The sequence below is a fragment of the Mesocricetus auratus genome, unplaced genomic scaffold (assembly GCF_017639785.1).
Source record: "Mesocricetus auratus isolate SY011 unplaced genomic scaffold, BCM_Maur_2.0 Super-Scaffold_100004, whole genome shotgun sequence".
Lineage (NCBI taxonomy): Eukaryota > Metazoa > Chordata > Mammalia > Rodentia > Cricetidae > Mesocricetus > Mesocricetus auratus.
In genome coordinates this window covers 21,535,610-21,553,788 of record NW_024429189.1, presented here as the reverse complement: position 1 = coordinate 21,553,788, position 18,179 = coordinate 21,535,610, and the positions used below count along the sequence as shown (strand labels likewise).

The window sequence follows — 18,179 nt, the reverse complement described above, 5'->3', positions numbered from 1 at the left end:
GCTTTTAGTTCTGTAATTCCTAAATTTGTGCACATAATTTCTTTTCCCCATCCCCATATCTTCTCAACATGAATTGATTTAGAAGAACAGTTTTGTTGAGTTAATGAACATAGAAAATGTTATCCCAAAGTGTGACACACATACTATTTGTGGTTCCTGAGATAATTTTAGGTGGCACAGGGACAAGTATTTTTTAATCCTGAAATTCACTTTAATGTAACAGAGGGGCCGATTATCCTCTACTTACACATTATACATTTAAAATTTAGTTAAAAATAAGTTTACAATTTCAAAAGAACTCTAAGCAATTAGTTTCATTTAATATGATAGGGAGTACAGGGTTATGGTTGTTTGTGATAAAACATCTGAAGTAACAGTGACTGAAAAGTCTGGGAGACATTGATGAGGCTTGCATGGCAAGATGTCCAGGTGGTGGGCCTTATCTTCAGGATGCCCACAGTGTTTCCAGACATATGCTCTTAGAAAGAAAATTGATGTAACAAAAAGTGCAAAAAAACATTGCAGCATTAACTTAGAGAAAAGCAATGTCCAAAATAAAAGTGACCCAAGGGAGGTGGAGGTGGGATTTTTGTGGATGGAAAATGTTGTCTTTAGGAAAAGCAAGCTTGGAAAACCTTATCTTCCTTCTTGTGCCCACATTGCCCAGTATCTGTACAAGACTGCTTATGAGATGCAGAAAGGCCATTACATTGGATGCCCCAGTGCCAAGGAAGACCCGAAACTGGTTTGGGCAGCAAACGTGTTGAAGATGCAAAATGACAGGCTGTACAAAAAAGCCTACAATGACCACAAGGCCAAGATCTCCATCCCAGTGGACATGGTCTCCATCAATGCTGCCAAAGAGGGTCAGGCACTGGCAAGCAACGTGGATTATCGGCAGTATCTGCACCAGTGGTCTTGCTTTCCTGACCAGAACGATGTGATCCAAGCCAGGAAAGCCTATGACCTGCAGAGTGATGTAAGTGTCCCTGGGAAGAAAGCCTTCCACATCTTGGCATGCTGACTCTTGTCAGCGCTCTAGAAAGCCTGATTCTCCCCATATAAGCACACTCCTTTACTATTTTGCCATATTTTTTGATCGACTCTGTTATGGCTAGATTTGCTCAGGAAGTTCTAATTTTCGTTGAAATGGTGCTACTTGGAGATTTACTGAGGTATTCAACACTTATGGTCTGTTTAATGTAAGAATATCCATGACCCTTCTGCTGTATATTTACAGACAATAGCAATCACTTCCTTGGAATTGGTTTCAAAGCTTAGGGACAATCCTCTAAGCTCGCCAATTTTCCTGAATGGAATGTTCTTGGCATCAGGGCATTTATATTAGCCAAAGCATTTTTAGATTATTCATACCTTATGCCCATTCAATTTTTCTAAAATGATGGTTTCCATAAGGTTGTGTGTTCCTTTTTAAATTATTTTATGTGTATGGGTATTTTGCCTGCATGTACGTCTGCACACCATGTATGTGCCTGGTGCCTGCAGAGGCAGTGGGACTGAAGTTATACACAGTTGTGAGATGCCAGTGGGTGCTGGGATTGAATGTGGGTCCTCTGGAAGAGCAGCCAGGGCTCTTAACCACTGACCCATCTTTCCAGCCCAAGGCTATGTATTACTTATGTAGAATGGATGTCTTTTTTTAGTTTTCTGAACTTAGTTTCCTTACTCTTTAAAAGATACTTATTAAATATTGAATGAATTATTAAAGGTAGTATGTCTATAAATGACTTAGGTTGCCTGGTGGCACATGCAGACTAGTTTTAGAATAAACTGTTTTAGTATATTGAGACATGAATTTAAATCATATTCTTTAAAACTGAGACTGGGAAATGTGAATTTTGAAGCTGACTTATTTTAAGATTTTCTTTTGAGATTTTTTTAGTATTTTCATTCTCTTATTCCCATTTTAGCTTGACATTTGTGTCCCATAGCTAGTTATTAAATTATCATTTCTAAGCAATGACTTTTTATAATAATTGCTGGTGTTTTAACAATAGATCAGTTTTATCTGCTTATCTTTTGTATGTGGTATGATAATCAAGAATAAGCCAGATCCCAGTTGGGAGAGAGGGACTATCTTAGATAATGAAAACTCAATTAATGCCCCAATTTTTCAGTTGGTTTCTGAATTCTTAATTATCCCTCTAAAAATACTTATTAAATATGCCATGTGCCAGGCATTCTTTAGCACAAAAGATAGGGAGAAAAGGCAAGATGAGGCTCTTGGTTTGAGGGAGTTCACAGTGACGCAGAACCACAGACTAGTGAAAGAGTTCCAGTAGAAACGGAGCGCTTGGGAAAGTGTGACCTGTGGCCCTCTGAAAAGAGAAGCGGGACATTCCTTTGATGAAGTGCTGATTTAGAAGGCTTATGAAGGTGAAGAGGACACACAGAGACACGTGGGGACGGCCAGTGTGATCAGTACACAGAGGAAATGTGTGGAAGGCAATTGGAAGGGAAGGTGGCGACTAGTACCAGTCCGTGACAAAGTGTCTTTATCTTGAGACCTGTAGGAGCTGTATGAGGGGGAGTCAGTGGTTCCAGATTTGGACTGAGAACCTTGAAAAGGTCATTCTGGTTATGTGGAGAGCCATTTTTACTGCTCTGAAACTCTCCCTTAGCTAGTGTGGTGATTAGCTAGATATCAGTCATAAGTCATCCATGCATGCGGCCAAGTGAAGGGCTGCTTCCTCGTGTACACACAGGCACCACAGTGTCGACCCCGACACAAGAAGCACTGAGACAAACCCTGCTGTGTATGGGGGGCGGGGCGGGGGACTATGCCAGGCTAGTGCTCTTTTACATTATTGCTCTTGAAAAAGAAAATACAGCATAAAGAAAATGGCTCCCTTATTTTATTGTCACGATCAGAAAGAGGCAGTGCTGTGTCTACTAACTATGTCCTCCCCCCTAGGCTATCTACAAGGCTGACTTGGAATGGCTTCGTGGCATTGGTTGGATGCCAGAAGGGTCTCCTGAGGTACTGAGAGTTAAAAATGCCCAGGAGATCCTGTGTGACAGTGTCTATCGGACCCCCGTGGTCAAGCTCAAGTATACAAGCATTGTGGATACACCTGAAGTTGTCCTTGCTAAGTCAAATGCCGAAAATATCAGTATTGTGAGTCACTATTGTTTTTCTTTGTATAAAAGTTAGATTCTAGCTACAGATGATAATAAATGCAAAAATTAATGAAATAATGAATTAACTTGACCATATATTTTTAAGGAAAATGTAAGCAGCATTAATAGTATTGTTTTTGGTTTGTGCTATTTTAAGACCTAAAATATTAATAAGAAGTACTGATACAATTTTCTTACCAAATTTGAGTAATGTACATGTAAAAAATTATTTTGAAAAAACCTTTACCATGAAAAGATTTTGGATCAGACCCCCCAAAAAATAGTTACAAATTGTTCACTGAAACTAGCAAAAGAGCTATCAAGTGACTTCTGTTATTTACTTACTTTCTTATTTACTTATTGGTTCTTTCCATAGCCAAAATACAGAGAAGTTTGGGACAAAGATAAGACTTCCATCCATATAATGCCGGACACCCCTGAAATTAACCTTGCTCGAGCAAATGCTCTTAATGTGAGCAATGTAAGTATCACTCTCAGTCACCCACCTGGTGCCTCTACATGACCAGGGAGGACCCGTGTAGCCAAGAGGGAGAAGACTCTTCGCTGCCAGCATTTGGCCAAGAGTGAGGAGCAGAGCAGGTCCCTGGCTCCAAGGCCTAGTAACCAAGCCAGTTACTAGTGAGCCAGTAACTGTGGGACAAATGGGAGAGGGAAATAAGAACAGGAGAAAGGAAGGAATAAAGAAATGCACAAGCCAGAAAAGGGAGGTAATGACAGACTCAAACTCAAAATATTAATTATGGTTACATAATTACTAACACTTAATTGTGTCATAATTAATAATTATATGACATGTGTGATCATATAATAAATATTATATATTTAAAAATAAAAATATATAGGTTGATTGCAAAACCTGCATTATGGGAGATTTCTTAGGAAAATAGAAATTACCAAAATTTACTCTGGAAAAATATAGGAAACACATAGAAAAAAGAGATTTACTAAATGCTTTGTCATCTGGTGCCAAGGTCCCCTGATCATCCCATAGAATTCCTTCAGAATTGCAGGCAATTGACTACTCTGGAGCCCAATATAAGAGGGAACCTGGTGTAGGCTCCAAAACTTGTCACAGATAGTTTCTCAAATCAAAACTGTTGAGCAGGAAAAATCGTAAAATGCTAACAAATTCGACTGTACATTCAAAGGATAGGATGTGAACAAGCATCCAGGTGTAACGGGCTCCATGCCAGAAACCTAAAGAGAAAGTAACACGTGAGGAAAAAAAACATGTGCACTTTAGTACATCTTAAAAGATGTGACAAGATGCGTTATTAATTCTTGTTCTTTAAATAAAATCCTAGTTTTTTTAAAGGAGTAAGTGAAGATAATTTGGATGGGACATTAAAAATCCTCAGCAAGCCTCCAATTCAAGGCAGGGCTGAAATGGGGCTGTCCACGCACAGCACACATTTGACAGTTAACTAGCTGAGCCAGAGAGCCTCTCGTGGAGACTTCCGAAAGCTGGAACCAAAGAGGCAAAAGTATTCTCTGCAGAAGCTGTGCTAAACCTAGAAGAGACCTGAAGAGCCCACCAGCTAGTGAACAGGACTCAGTCACGTGGCTAGCTACACATTTCAAGAGAGGGTATGACAGATGGATGCCACCAGGTCCCAGAAACCGCCTGTGGGTAGAAGCATGACCATAAAAAAGGAGGGTGCCTAATGCAGCCTTTCCAATATGGAAGGAACCTCACATTTAGTTTCAGAAAAACACTAAATCTTTGTGAGGAGACGAGCCAGCTGAGCAAACTCCTTACCACATGTTCAGCTCTGCTAGTCCTGCTGCAGTGAGCTACCTCAGGCTGAATTTTCTGGAACTTGGAAGGACAGTGCAGCTGTAGGGCACTCATGGGTGTTTGGGGGTTGGAGATCCAGTATCAGTGTCACAGTATAGGTCACTCTTGGGGAATTCCTTCACCACAACAAAGATGTCTCTTCCACTCAGTTCATAGTCGTTTTTGGCAGAAGAAGTCCTGTGTGCTTGTTTTTATTTAAACAATTTCTCTTCTGAAAATACCAGAACTCATTATTAATATCATGACAGCAAAGTTAGTACAGCATTCAAAGTTACGCTAAAGGAAAAGCATTAGCTTTGGAGAGCAATGACAGTGGTTCACATTGTCTCCTTGGGATGCAAACCATTTTCTTTACATGTGATATTGCTATTATTATAACTGATAAGGTCTGCTATTCACAGCTGCTTCCATCATTTAGAAAGGATGGCTTTTTCAGGATAGTGGCATATGATTTTATGGGTAGCAAAGCAAATTCAGCACTCTAACTACATGGGTGAAATAGAGTGATCTTTTTTCTTTAGTTAGATAGGGAAGTTGAGACTTTTACAAGTTTGGGAATTTGTCCACGTTCTCAAAGTTATTAGAAGAAAACTTAGATCTTGTGCCTGGATTGATTTGTTTGTTTGTTTGCTTGCTTGCTTCAGTTCACTGAAAGAAATGTATTTGATCGCATAAACAAGAAAGAATAAAAATGTACTGGGTGGTGGTGGTACACACCTTTAATCCCAGTATTCAGAAGGCAGAGGCAGGTGGAGCTCTGTGAGTTGGAGGCCAGTCTGGTCTGCAGGGAGATTTCTAGGATAGCCAGGGATACACATATAGAAATCCTGTCTTGAAAAAATAAAAACAAACAAAAAGAATAAAAATATAAATATGTTATATGATAATAAGTCAGAAAAGCTAAAGACAAAAGGAAGATTAACACTAATATGGTGACTTGCTTACATGAAGTATGCTCTAGAATAATATATTTAAATATGGAACATAATTTTTCTCTTTATAGAAATCAAGTCAGTTGTTAAACTAGGCCTACCCAAAGTTTAAAATATATATGCTTGCCCAAATTCACACACAAATAATCTTAAGTGAAAATTCAACAAACACTTAACCATAGTTACAAGAATGAAATTCACCTAAGGACTCATTTTTTAGATATGCCAAAATTATGACACTATCACAGAGTCCCCATGCTTATTGTTGGGATTTTTAATTTACATGACTGAGTCTTTCTGCCATAGTCAATATAGGATATAACCATTTAAATATATGTGATGCATATATGTCTCAGACACTTACTAGCTAAATGCCATCATTTTTGACATATAACATTCTCTAGCAATGGAAAGAAACTTGAGATGGCTTTGAGCTGTCCTTTGTTGTAATCATTTATGATAGTTCCATCCATCTGACTTTAAAGTAGAAAATAAAGACCTTTAGGGGAGAATTACTACTTTATCTCACTTGTTTTCAACAACAAAAAGATAGCTATCACATCCAACTGTACTTTATCAGAAGATCTGATATTCTTGAACAATATGCACTGTCAGTTCTAGAAGAGTGAAAAAGCTATATTGGAGAGAAGAAAACTCAAAAAGGTAAAACATTTGTTCTTGTAAAACTAGCAAAGTTGAGCTGAAGAGACTTGATAACGGCCTGTTAGCATATACCTTGTCCCAACGCTGTCTTTATACTGACTCTAAGAAAGGGAAGTTGAAACAGGCCTTGGATAACCAGGTGGAGGCTGTGATTAGAGTGAACAAGAAAGAAGTCCCATGGGCTCCACGTCTTTGATTCTAAATGCTACTTCCTCTTCCAGAACAATAATGTAGATTTAAAAAAATTTTTTTAACCTCTTGTACCTTTTCTCCTCTTCAGAAACTCTACCGTGAGGGATGGGATGAGGTCAAGATGAGCTGTGATGTCCGGCTGGATGCCATCCCTATCCAGGCTGCCAAGGCCTCCAGGGAGATTGCTAGTGATGTAAGTCGGCCTTTTGTGCCTTCAGGGTTTTTTTTCCAGCAAATTCTCTGTGGGCATCAGAGGGCCCACTGTGACCCATCTGCTCTGCTTTTTTATTATCTCCAGTATAAATACAAGCTTGACCATGAGAAACAGAAGGGACATTACGTGGGCACCCTCACAGCCAGGGATGACAACAAGATCCGGTGGGCTCTCATAGCTGGCAAGATTCAGAATGAACGGGAGTACAGGCTACAGTGGGCCAAATGGAAGACCAAGTTCCAAAGTCCCGTGGACATGCTTTCCATCCTGCATTCTAAAAAATGCCAGACACTGGTCAGCGACATTGATTATCGCAATTATCTACACGAGTGGACATGCATGCCAGATCAGAACGATGTGATCCAGGCCAAAAAAGCCTACGAGCTGCAGAGCGATGTGAGTGGGCTACATGGCTATTATTTTACTGTGACTCCCAGAAAACTCATGACAATTACATGTCTTTGTCACTATTACATGTCTTTTCATAGCCAAGAGTTTGACAGTAGTTAGGCCTTTCAGTATGGCATCAGATCAACAATGCCAGAAAGACTCTAAGCTTCATGTGAAGAAATAAGTGGCAGTGTAAATGAGTGTAGGTCTTGATGGCAGGTCAAGGGAAATCAGGCATAATGGTAGCACACATCTATAATCCCAGCATTTAGGAGTCAGAGGCAAGAGGACTGCTACAAATTCAAGGCCACCATAGTCTAGGGAGATCCAGGCCAGCACAAGGGCTACATAGTTAGGTCCTGCTGCAGAGAGGAAGGAGATGATGATGAATTACTCTAGAAAATTATTGTCTATAGCATTTAGATAACAATCAAGGTTTGTATAAATGAACTATTGGTAGTTCATACACAGGGTCTAAGCACAGATACACTTTTTCATCTGACACAGTTGTTTAGAGATAGTGAATTAAGTTGTCAAAATTTCAAATCAGGAAAGTTTTTGCAAGTCTAAGACTTCCTGTTTCTCTTGAAAATCGTGAACATGCAGCTCTACACAGGCACTGCCGCTTGGCAGCTGTAACCTGCAGCTGAATTGAGGTTAATTCATATTAAATATAAGAAAAATGTCCCCTAGCTGTAACTGCCTGGCCTGGCTGCTTGAGTTACATTGTGTTTCCTCACCACGCTGGTCAACAGGCTCCAGGAATTAGAGTCATTACATTAATTCTGGCCTTCTTTTCACAGGCTGTTTACAAGGCTGACTTGGAATGGTTGCGTGGAATTGGGTGGATGCCAAACGATTCTGTCTCTGTCAATCATGCCAAACATGCTGCAGATATCTTCAGTGAGGTACTCCAAGACTTTGCCCAGCCAGTCTACACATTTCCTTAGAAAATGAGCAAAAGGCATGAGCCAAAACACAATCACCTTGGGTCAGCGTTTTAACTATTTCTCATAGCTGAGATTGAAGCCAGACATTTTCCAAAATGTACTATTGCTATCACACTTTGGGACCTAATAGCATCCAACATACTCACTGATGCATGGGATAGCACAAGTAGAAAATTTCTTTTGTCAGCAATTTCAACATATTGGGGGAAGTTTCTCCAATTGGAAAAATGGAATATTATGATACAAGTAATGATGAGAACTTAGGAGGTGATCAATCTTTCTACCTTAAAATCTATGAGGTCCTGACCCCAATATAGAAAAAATGTAGGTAGTATAACAACTTGGTTGTTTAAAAAATATATAATACTAAATTTCCAAGAAAATGCCATTCGCTGATGATACTGTATTCCTCTAACAAAGAAGGACCTTTAAGTTAATGTCTCTCAGCTCACACCTCCAGAGACTAAGGCTGACATATTTCTCTTTTTCTTATAGAAAAAATATCGCACAAAAATAGAATCTCTCAACTTTACTCCTGTGGATGACAGAGTGGATTATGTGACAGCCAAACAAAGCACTGAGATCCGAGACGATGTAAGTATGCGCTGTTGTAAAATCAAACTAGCCATGTGAAGACGGTTGCCAAAACTTTTCCTGCCCCTTACAACCATTGAACTATAACTTCATCACCAAATTATTGATGGCTAACAATGCTTAGACAACAGAGAGATTTCTTAACCTCCACCAATTTTCCCTAATGTCTCTCACTTTTAGATTAAATATCGGAAAGATTGGAATGCCATCAAGTCAAAGTATACCCTTACAGAAACCCCACTGCTGCACACTGCCCAGGAAGCTGCCCGGATCCTGGACCAGGTAAGGGTATTTTGCAGATGTCTAGTGCTTGGAGATGGACAAACCATAATAGGTCTGTAGGAGATTTACATACATGACCTCATCATCCGCTGCTCTCCTCACTTAACCCCTGTTGTGGCTCTTTGTCTCTTAGTACCTCTACAAGGAAGGCTGGGAGAAGCAGAAAGCCACCGGTTACATTCTGCCACCAGACGCGGTGCCGTTTGTTCATGCCCATCACTCCAGTGATGTTCAGAGTGAGGTAATTTATCCCAGTATATCTGCACCCTGCAGAAACTGGACTTGCCTGAAAGGGGTCTGGGTTGTAAAATACAGACGTCAGCTTGAGGACGCTCCATCTCAGCTTGGTAGACCTGGCTGCGCTTGCTGAGGGCCGAAATACCCCCCCATTTTGGGTCTTTTCACTTGGGTTTTGAGCTTGTTTGGGGTTTATCTGTTTTTTTCATTGTGTCTTCTGATATCTATAAAATGTGTAGGATGCGAAATTTAAAATTGCTACAATTAGAGAACAAGGATATGTATAGGGTTTTTTTCTGTTTAAAATGCCTATCTCAGTCAGGTGTTTACTGCACAAGCCTATAAGTGCTGAACTTAGGAAGTGGAGGCAGGGGGATCAAGAGATCAAGGCCAACTTCAACTCTAGATGAAGGCTAGTTTCCACTTGGTAAGCTTAGCAACTGTCAAAAATAACAATAACAAGACTAAACTAGCTATTTCTTCCTATCTGTTTATTTCGGTGGTATTTATATGTCAGTGGTTTTTGTTATCTCAAAATAGAAGTGTCCAACAAAAAAGACAGGGGGAGAAGCTGCTGCTGTTTCTTGTTCTTCCTCAAGCCTGCTTTGTGCTGTCTATTTATCAAAGCTGATGGGTTCTGCATTCTGTCTCTCCCCAGCTGAAATACAAAGCTGAGCATGTTAAGCAGAAAGGTCACTATGTTGGTGTTCCCACAATGAGAGACGATCCCAAGCTGGTTTGGTTTGAGCACGCCGGCCAGATTCAGAATGACAGGCTCTACAAGGAGAACTACCACAAGTCCAAGGCCAAAATCAATATACCTGCTGACATGGTATCCGTTGTGGCTGCCAAGGAGGGGCAGAACCTTGTCAGTGATATTGATTACCGTCATTACCTACACCAATGGACGTGCCATCCTGACCAAAATGATGTCACTCAAGCAAGAATTGCCTATGACCTTCAGAGTGACGTAAGTGACTGTCATCTCTTGTTATCCAGACTATGCCATACTCTATGAGAATGATAGGCAGTGTCCTGTCTTGGATGTTTTAGACCATAAGCATTTAGTTTATCCCTAAAAAGAGATAATGCTGTAGAGTGAGCTGAGATTTTAGCAGCCATGATCATAGACAAAGAGTGAGGAAAAGTCTCCCTACTTCCATGAAGATAATATGACAGAGGTCACCTCCCACCGAAGTGAGCACTCTCCACACCCCCAGGCTTCTGTAAGGGAGGACCAAAGTATGCACTGGAGTCCTATCTCAGATGCAGAGATATAACGCTCTGTAAGTCTTTTCATCATTACCAGATGGGAAGAGACTGCCTCATTGGTTGCTACAATGTGACTGGTGCCCAACTTTTCTCCAATCAGCCTTTCTTCTTCTTTTTATCTAGAGAGGGCTGGCAAGTCCCAGGAGCTAGGGTTGGAGAGAAGGTAATGATGGGAATAGACAGCCTTGTCCAGATTAGGGGAGATGCCTCCCCATTCCCTAATCCTTCATGAGCATTTACATGGACTCTTTCCTTCATTTAAGCCCAGGTAGCTAATGTGAGATGTCCTCTCTTTCCTTATGGCAACAGCTTACTTATTCTTTACTCCAGTAACACTCCATCGATCTAGCTCTCATAGCACTTTATCTTATACTCATTCCTTAAGGCACTGAATTCAGGGACTCATGCAGTCACAGGCTCAAAAAACGATACCAGGCAAAGCCACGGCTGAATGAATGAGACAGTAGCTGATAAAGAGAAATCCATCTTAATCTTCCAAAAGATTGTCTGGAATCTTCTGTGGTTATCCTGTGTCACTTACAGTCCCTTCCATCTCTCCTCTCCCCTCAGAATGTCTACAAAGCTGACCTGGAGTGGCTCCGAGGCATTGGCTGGATCCCTCTGGATTCTGTGGACCATGTGAGGGTTACAAAGAACCAGGAAATGGTGAATCAGGTATGCAGAGCCTGTTGGATTTTTAACCCAATGCCTGCTTCCCTTACCTGACACATAGGGATGGGTGCCCTGTGGGGACAGAGTTATCTTAATTGTCTCTATTCGTTTCAGATAAAATATAAGAAAGACGCTCTTGACAACTACCCCAACTTTACGAGTGTAGTGGACCCTCCAGAGATTGTTTTAGCCAAGATTAACTCAGTCAATCAAAGTGATGTAAGTTCATATTGTTTATGTTGAAGTGCTTGGACCAAGAAGCTAAGTGAATTATTGATTGCCTTAATTCTGGATAATTGACAACTAAAGTTGAGAGGGATAATTGTAAGATAATCTTTGGCAGTGGTATATACTGCATCCATTTTTTGGATATCTGTATTCTTGATCAGAATATTCAGTTAGCTAAAATGAACTGAAATTCAGCTAATTTGTTAGTTTTTACACATAAATGTAGATTATTATGATATGTCTTAAGAAATTTTAAATATGTGTTTAGACTAACCAAAAGGTTTTCTTTTCCTCTTTTTAGGTGAAATATAAAGAAACATTTAATAAAGCAAAGGGCAAGTACATATTTTCTCCAGACACACCATACATCTCCCACTCCAAAGACATGGGGAAACTCTACAGTACTGTAAGTCCGATTTTATGTAATAACTTGTTTCTTACGATCATGTCATATTCTTGACTGGTTTTGTAAACTGATGAACTTGGAGGGTGACCACGTGTCTTCATTGCTTATAATAACACAAATAAATAGGTAATAGTGTAGCAAGTGCTATCAGGGCTCTGGAGACACAACACAAAGGATGGAGCAGGCACCAAAAGGAAAAAAATTGAGGCGAATATATCCCTCCTCAACAACCCTACACACACAAGTATAAGTCAGCAAATGGAATTCAAAGGAGTAGGAGTGTGTATGTGGAATGTTTGCTGAGTATTTCCTTGTGTGCAAATTTCTCATCATTTTTTCAAGAATAATTATATTTATATATAAATATAATTAACTATTATAAAATATTTGTAGATTTAATAAAAATAACTTCCCAGTTCTAGGTTAGGCACTCTAATGACAACAGATAAAGTTTTCACCCTTGCCTTGAACATAAATATTCTACCCCAACTTTAGCGATTGTTTTGGTGCTATCAGTGTATAGTTGAATGTATTTCTGTTAACACACTTCTTTGTTCCAGATCCTGTACAAGGGAGCATGGGAGGGAACCAAAGCCTACGGCTACACCCTGGATGAGCGTTACATTCCTATTGTTGGAGCCAAGCATGCCGACTTGGTGAACAGTGAGGTCAGTTTGACTGTTTCCTCTCCTAAGATTAGAGTCTTTGTTGGGGAACGAGAAGCTGGATAGAAACCTCCAGCAATTCTCAATATTTAATCCATTTTTTCAGCTTAAATACAAGGAAACCTATGAGAAGCAGAAGGGCCACTACCTGGCTGGAAAAGAAATAAGTGAGTGGCCTGGGGTGGTCCACTGCCTGGATTTCCAGCAGATGCGGAGTGCGGTAAGCCAGTGCTTGCTTCCCTGTAGATGTGCCCAACTTCAGTGTGCTCTTGTGTCTGCCCCTGGATAGCCCTCCCTGTGACTCAAGATTATCTGGGGGAGAAAGTGGCAGAGGGTGGATCATCTTTCAGAGTTCTTCACCCTCACTGGTGAACCCTTGATGACTGTAGACATTGCCCCCCCACCTTTGTTAATCAAGCCTTCAAAAAGGGCTTTGAATTGGCAAAAAAGACTTTCCTGTTGACATTGTGTTAAGATTTCGTAAAGATTTTGATGTTATTGCAAACATTATTTTCTATGTACTGATGTCCATTGGAAATGAGACTAAAGAAATTGGTCTGAATAATTTAAGATCTAATCCCTTAATAATTTTTGTCTTTAAAAACACCTTTAGTTGAAATACAGGAGAGATTATGAAGACACAAAGGCAAACGTGCATATCCCCAATGACATGATGAACCACGTGTTGGCAAAAAGGTGCCAGTACATCCTTAGTGACCTGGAGTACCGACACTACTTTCACCAGTGGACGTCACTTCCGGAGGAGCCCAATGTTATCCGTGCCCGAAATGCCCAGGAAATCTTAAGTGATGTATGATGCCCTTTCTGCAGTTTCACTTAGCTTACAGACTTCACCTGCCCCTGCTTCACCTTCTGTCATGCAACTTCTCCTATTCATAGACCCAGAGAGTTTCAACACTGGGTGGCATGAATAACCACTCTTCATGTAAAAATCCCCTTTAGGATGTAGGTTGCCTGCTTTGAATATTTAATCTGTTTAAGACTAGACTCAGACTTAGGCACCGTTCCCCTCTGAGACACCTTTCAACCAGGAAGTAGCTTTCATCTGGAGCAATAAGAAACCATCAACGTGACCAACTGTAAATTCTGAATGCCTGCCACCTTTCATATTTCTTCTTTGTTGCAGAACGTATATAAAGATGACTTGAATTGGCTGAAAGGCATTGGCTGCTATGTCTGGGATACACCCCAGATCCTCCATGCCAAAAAAGCATATGACCTCCAGAGTCAGGTGAGCCAGTCTCCCTAAAAGGACCAACTATCCAGATGTCATCATAGTCCGTGGTAGTATCAGTAGGCTGCTGGCCAGGCTGTCTCTAAGCTCTGATTGAAAGATTTCTATAAAGGTGTGTGATCTAAGGTAACTTACAATCTAAGTAATTGGCCCCAATCAAACTCCTTGTAGTGACCTGCTCTGGTCTAAATCTGTCCTGTGACTGAAGGCCATGTGCATTTATAACAGGAAGTTACAGAGAAAGGGGTTGTTGGATGGTGAACTATTCATAGGTTTCTCCATCTTGGCCAGGTTAACTTGCAGAATATAAGAAGTAAAGTGTGCTTTGATAGCAGGTACACATGTTTTGAAGGGAAAAATCATTATCTGGGGCATGTCCCAGCATGCGGCTGAGCTGTGATTGGGCAGGTCTGATAGTCCTACTGTGAGGACTGGAAAATGGCATGGAGAAGGTAATAAAATGAAGAAAGACACCTCGCAGAGATCCAGACCTCGATCTTGGCCGAGGATAGCTGCTGCTTGTTTTGGCTGCCACACAAAATCTGTGAACCGCCGGATAGTGGCAGCCTCCACCTTATACATTAAAGCAGAAACCCAGAAATAAAGAGATGGTTAAGTTGTGCAAACAGCTAACTCTGCTTGGGTGACTTCTGTTTTTTCTTCACAGCTGCAATACACAGCAGCAAGTAAAGACAACCTGCAGAACTATAACCTGGTCACCGATACGCCAGTTTACGTGACTGCTCTGCAGAGTGGCATCAATGCCAGTGAGGTATGATGTCCTTGTCCTCTTTGTAGGGCAAGCCCCTGCTTGCCTTTAGAAGTCTTCCACCAGCAGAGGTGCAGACGTCCTTCTTTTTTGTCTGTAGGTGAAATATAAAGAAAATTATCATCAGATTAAGGACAAGTATACCACGGTGTTAGAGACTGCAGATTATGACAGAACCAAGAACTTGAAGAGTCTGTATAGCAGTGTGAGTTGTTTTTTCCTCGTACCTAGAAACTGTCCTTCCCCCTTCAGAGACAGTTTTTTTTTAAATAGGGATAAAACCCTTCCATAAAAATGTGTCCAGTTTTTTTTTTCTTTCTGGACCATCAAATTCCCATCTTACCTATAAATTCTCACTACACAATTAAACCTCACATTAAAAAAATGCCCTGGGGTTGACAAAGTTCATTTGAGATACAGGGAAAACACGATGTGGGAACTAACCAGAGTGCAGTACCTGTATTCACAAGATTTTTGACCCTTCTAGAACATATACAAGGAGGCCTGGGATAAGGTGAAAGCCACCAGCTATAACCTGCCAACCAGCACCTTGTCCCTGACGCACGCCAAGAACCAGAAGTACCTGGCCAGCCACGTAAGTCAAGTGCAAGTGTCAGTGCCTCCCCTCACCCTCTATTCTCTGCTCCCCATATCAACTCCCCAGGCTGTTTGAACATTGCCCAGAAGGAAGAGTCCCAACACTCTCAGAGGTGTCTCACAAACACTTCCAGTGGCTAGGCATCAGAGTCTGTACTCACTGCAGTCCCTGGAGAGTCACACATGGTAGCCAGGAGGACACAGGTACCTTCTTTCAGGATACCTGTGTACAGAAAACATGGCTAGGTAACCTCTGCTTCATCCAGAAGTGAAGAGAGACAGCCAACACAAAATACCGTAAGAATGGGGAGTTCCCAGCAAGGTCTGGTGGCTCACAACTACAAATCCAGCATTGGGGAGACTATGGCAAGAAGACTGCTGTGAGTTCAAGGCCAGACCAGCCTGCATAGTGGGTTTCAGCTCGCCTAAACTATAGAGTAAGACCTCAGAAAACAAAGCCAAAAATCGACTGTTTCGATAGAATTAGTTGAGATCAGTACAAAGCTAAGCTGGTTGAGTGTGGTAACTGTAACTGGTTACCACACTATTACCAAAAAAGCAGATATAGCCGAGGACCATGCCTCTCACTTGGATTTGTGAATTGACTTTACAGAGCCCAGGGGAGTTGCCTCTTCTTCTGTTACAGATGCTTGGCTAAATATTGTTGGAGCGAGGGGTGAGGGGGCATAGGAAAATTAAGGATCCCAACTTTAGTTGGAAATAATTTTAAGGGGGAAAAGGGTGTTCCTTTGAAGGCTAACTTTTCATAGTTGAGGGGCGGGGTCAACTCTAAGAGCCTGGAACATTCTGGTAGGAATCCTGTTTGGCTTCTGGTTGATGAAGCAGCTCCCCATTTCCTTTGAGAGCGGCTCTCTGGGTCCTGAGAACATGCATGTTTCACCTGTGCCCTGGGAGGCTGCCTCATACCTTTGCCTCATTCCTAGCTCGGGAAGTCACAGAGTATTGACTGGTAGGTAGTTAAAACTAAAAACTAAAGGCTGGATTGTGCTACCTTTTGAAATACTTGGAGAAACTAAAATTCAAGAATTATCTCTCTCAACCACAAGCCATTACATTTCTTGACAACAAAGATTCCAAGCAAGCATAGTCTGAATCTTTCACTCAGGAGAGCAACAAAAATAAAGCTACATCAATAAGAGATGATTTCACAATCACCACAAGCTGGGGTTGTGGCTCAGTGGTATACTGTTTGCCTAGCATGTTCAAGGCCCTGGGTTTGATCCTCATCATTGTAAACATTTTAACCAACCAAAGTGTAATCCTAAAAATAAAGTGTAGTGGTAGCAGTATTTGACATGGGCACTTAAAAGGAACACAATTGTATAGCATTGTCCAGTATAAAAGTGCTTTCAGATATGGCCCCATTGCAGCCTCACAATGGCCCTGTGTGGGCTCTAAGGTCTCTGTACGGGTACGGGAGTGAACACTGGGAAGTGGTCCAGCCCCCACCCCATCCCACATTATCTGGATCTTGGAGGGTAGGACCCTTCCATTGTCTTAAACAGTTAAGTCTTTACTCTGCATGTTTTAGCTTTTCTACTTGTTCTCTGTAGATCAAGTACCGAGAAGAATATGAAAAATTCAAAGCTCTTTACACATTACCAAAGAGTGTTGAAGATGATCCGAACACGGCACGGTGTCTCCGAGTGGGCAAGCTTAACATTGATGTGAGTACCCACCAGCGTTTCAATGGAAACCAAAGCTGAATCAGATGGCCATATGTTACCAATCGGAGGGCTTTCTATGAAAACAGGCATGTGGCAGTGGTCATACATATAGAAAGAAGCTAAAAACCGTGCTGGAGGTTGGAGACATAAGATGGTTCAGAGATGCTGCTCTTAGAGAAGACCCAAGCTTAGTTCTCAGAACCCATGTCAGGCAACTCACAACTGCCTGGAACTCCAGCTCCAGGGACCCCACATGCATGTGACATACACTCACTCATATACTCACACAGATACACGCATACAAATAAAAATGGATCCTTTAAAAATATCCTGGTGTTAATCTATACAAAATGCAAGAAAATCCCAGCCTCCACCCCCACACCCATCCCCATTGCTTGCTATGAGCTGGAAAAGACAGGCGTTCCATGACGATACAGCAGTTTTCCTGGTAACTGGGTTGCAACTCGACTTCCACAGCGCCTGTACAGATCAGTGTATGAAAAGAACAAGATGAAAATCCACATCGTGCCTGACATGGTGGAGATGGTGACTGCCAAGGATTCTCAGAAGAAAGTCAGTGAGATCGACTACCGCCTGCACCTCCATGAATGGATTTGCCACCCTGACTTACAAGTCAACAGCCACGTCAGAAAAGTGACAGACCAGATCAGCGACGTAAGCCCATCGTTGCTCCCCATCCTCCCCTTTCCACCCCGATGAGAAGCAGGCTCACCTGCGTATCCACATTTGTCCCTCTTGCTTTCCTATCCCTGAGGTCTGAGGGATTTGGGAGCCATCCCTGGAAGCAAGGTTGTGCAGCTCTCTGTGACCCCTCGGCCTCACTGCCCAATAACTTTTACTCTTCATTCCTTCCCGGTGTTACCTGGGTTTAAGGGTATGCCTGTTCTTTGCTATTCAAGGAATGGACAGATAATTTTTTTTCTTATCCTCTACATCTACTGAAACCCCTCTAGATTGTGTACAAGGATGACCTCACCTGGCTGAAAGGCATTGGTTGCTATGTCTGGGACACTCCTGAAATTCTCCATGCAAAACATGCTTATGATCTACGCAATGATGTGAGTGTCCTTGTTCGGTTTGTTCATATATGCACATCTCTACACAATGTAGCATTAGGGAAAGAATGTTTAAAATGAGAACAGCACCATGGTCCAGTTGTGAATTAAGTCTGTTGAAGATGGCTGAACTGGAG

The 18,179-nt window shown here is 41.5% G+C and overlaps 1 protein-coding gene across 2 annotated transcripts in view; it reads left to right on the top strand.

The window, feature by feature from the left end:
- The window catches only part of Neb (nebulin), a 237,063-nt gene that overhangs the window by 163,217 nt on the left and 55,667 nt on the right, over positions 1–18,179 (top strand). For both annotated transcript variants that reach the window (XM_040745341.1, XM_040745340.1), the window contains 23 exons: positions 668–979; positions 2,936–3,139; positions 3,518–3,622; positions 6,836–6,940; positions 7,046–7,357; positions 8,155–8,259; positions 8,797–8,895; positions 9,076–9,177; positions 9,311–9,418; positions 10,073–10,384; positions 11,257–11,361; positions 11,473–11,577; positions 11,888–11,992; positions 12,553–12,660; positions 12,764–12,877; positions 13,271–13,468; positions 13,805–13,909; positions 14,580–14,684; positions 14,782–14,886; positions 15,169–15,276; positions 16,853–16,966; positions 17,444–17,641; positions 17,941–18,045. In XM_040745341.1, coding sequence (XP_040601275.1) covers positions 668–979; positions 2,936–3,139; positions 3,518–3,622; positions 6,836–6,940; positions 7,046–7,357; positions 8,155–8,259; positions 8,797–8,895; positions 9,076–9,177; positions 9,311–9,418; positions 10,073–10,384; positions 11,257–11,361; positions 11,473–11,577; positions 11,888–11,992; positions 12,553–12,660; positions 12,764–12,877; positions 13,271–13,468; positions 13,805–13,909; positions 14,580–14,684; positions 14,782–14,886; positions 15,169–15,276; positions 16,853–16,966; positions 17,444–17,641; positions 17,941–18,045 — 3,339 coding nt within the window. The remainder of the gene's footprint in view (positions 1–667; positions 980–2,935; positions 3,140–3,517; positions 3,623–6,835; positions 6,941–7,045; positions 7,358–8,154; positions 8,260–8,796; positions 8,896–9,075; positions 9,178–9,310; positions 9,419–10,072; positions 10,385–11,256; positions 11,362–11,472; positions 11,578–11,887; positions 11,993–12,552; positions 12,661–12,763; positions 12,878–13,270; positions 13,469–13,804; positions 13,910–14,579; positions 14,685–14,781; positions 14,887–15,168; positions 15,277–16,852; positions 16,967–17,443; positions 17,642–17,940; positions 18,046–18,179) is intronic.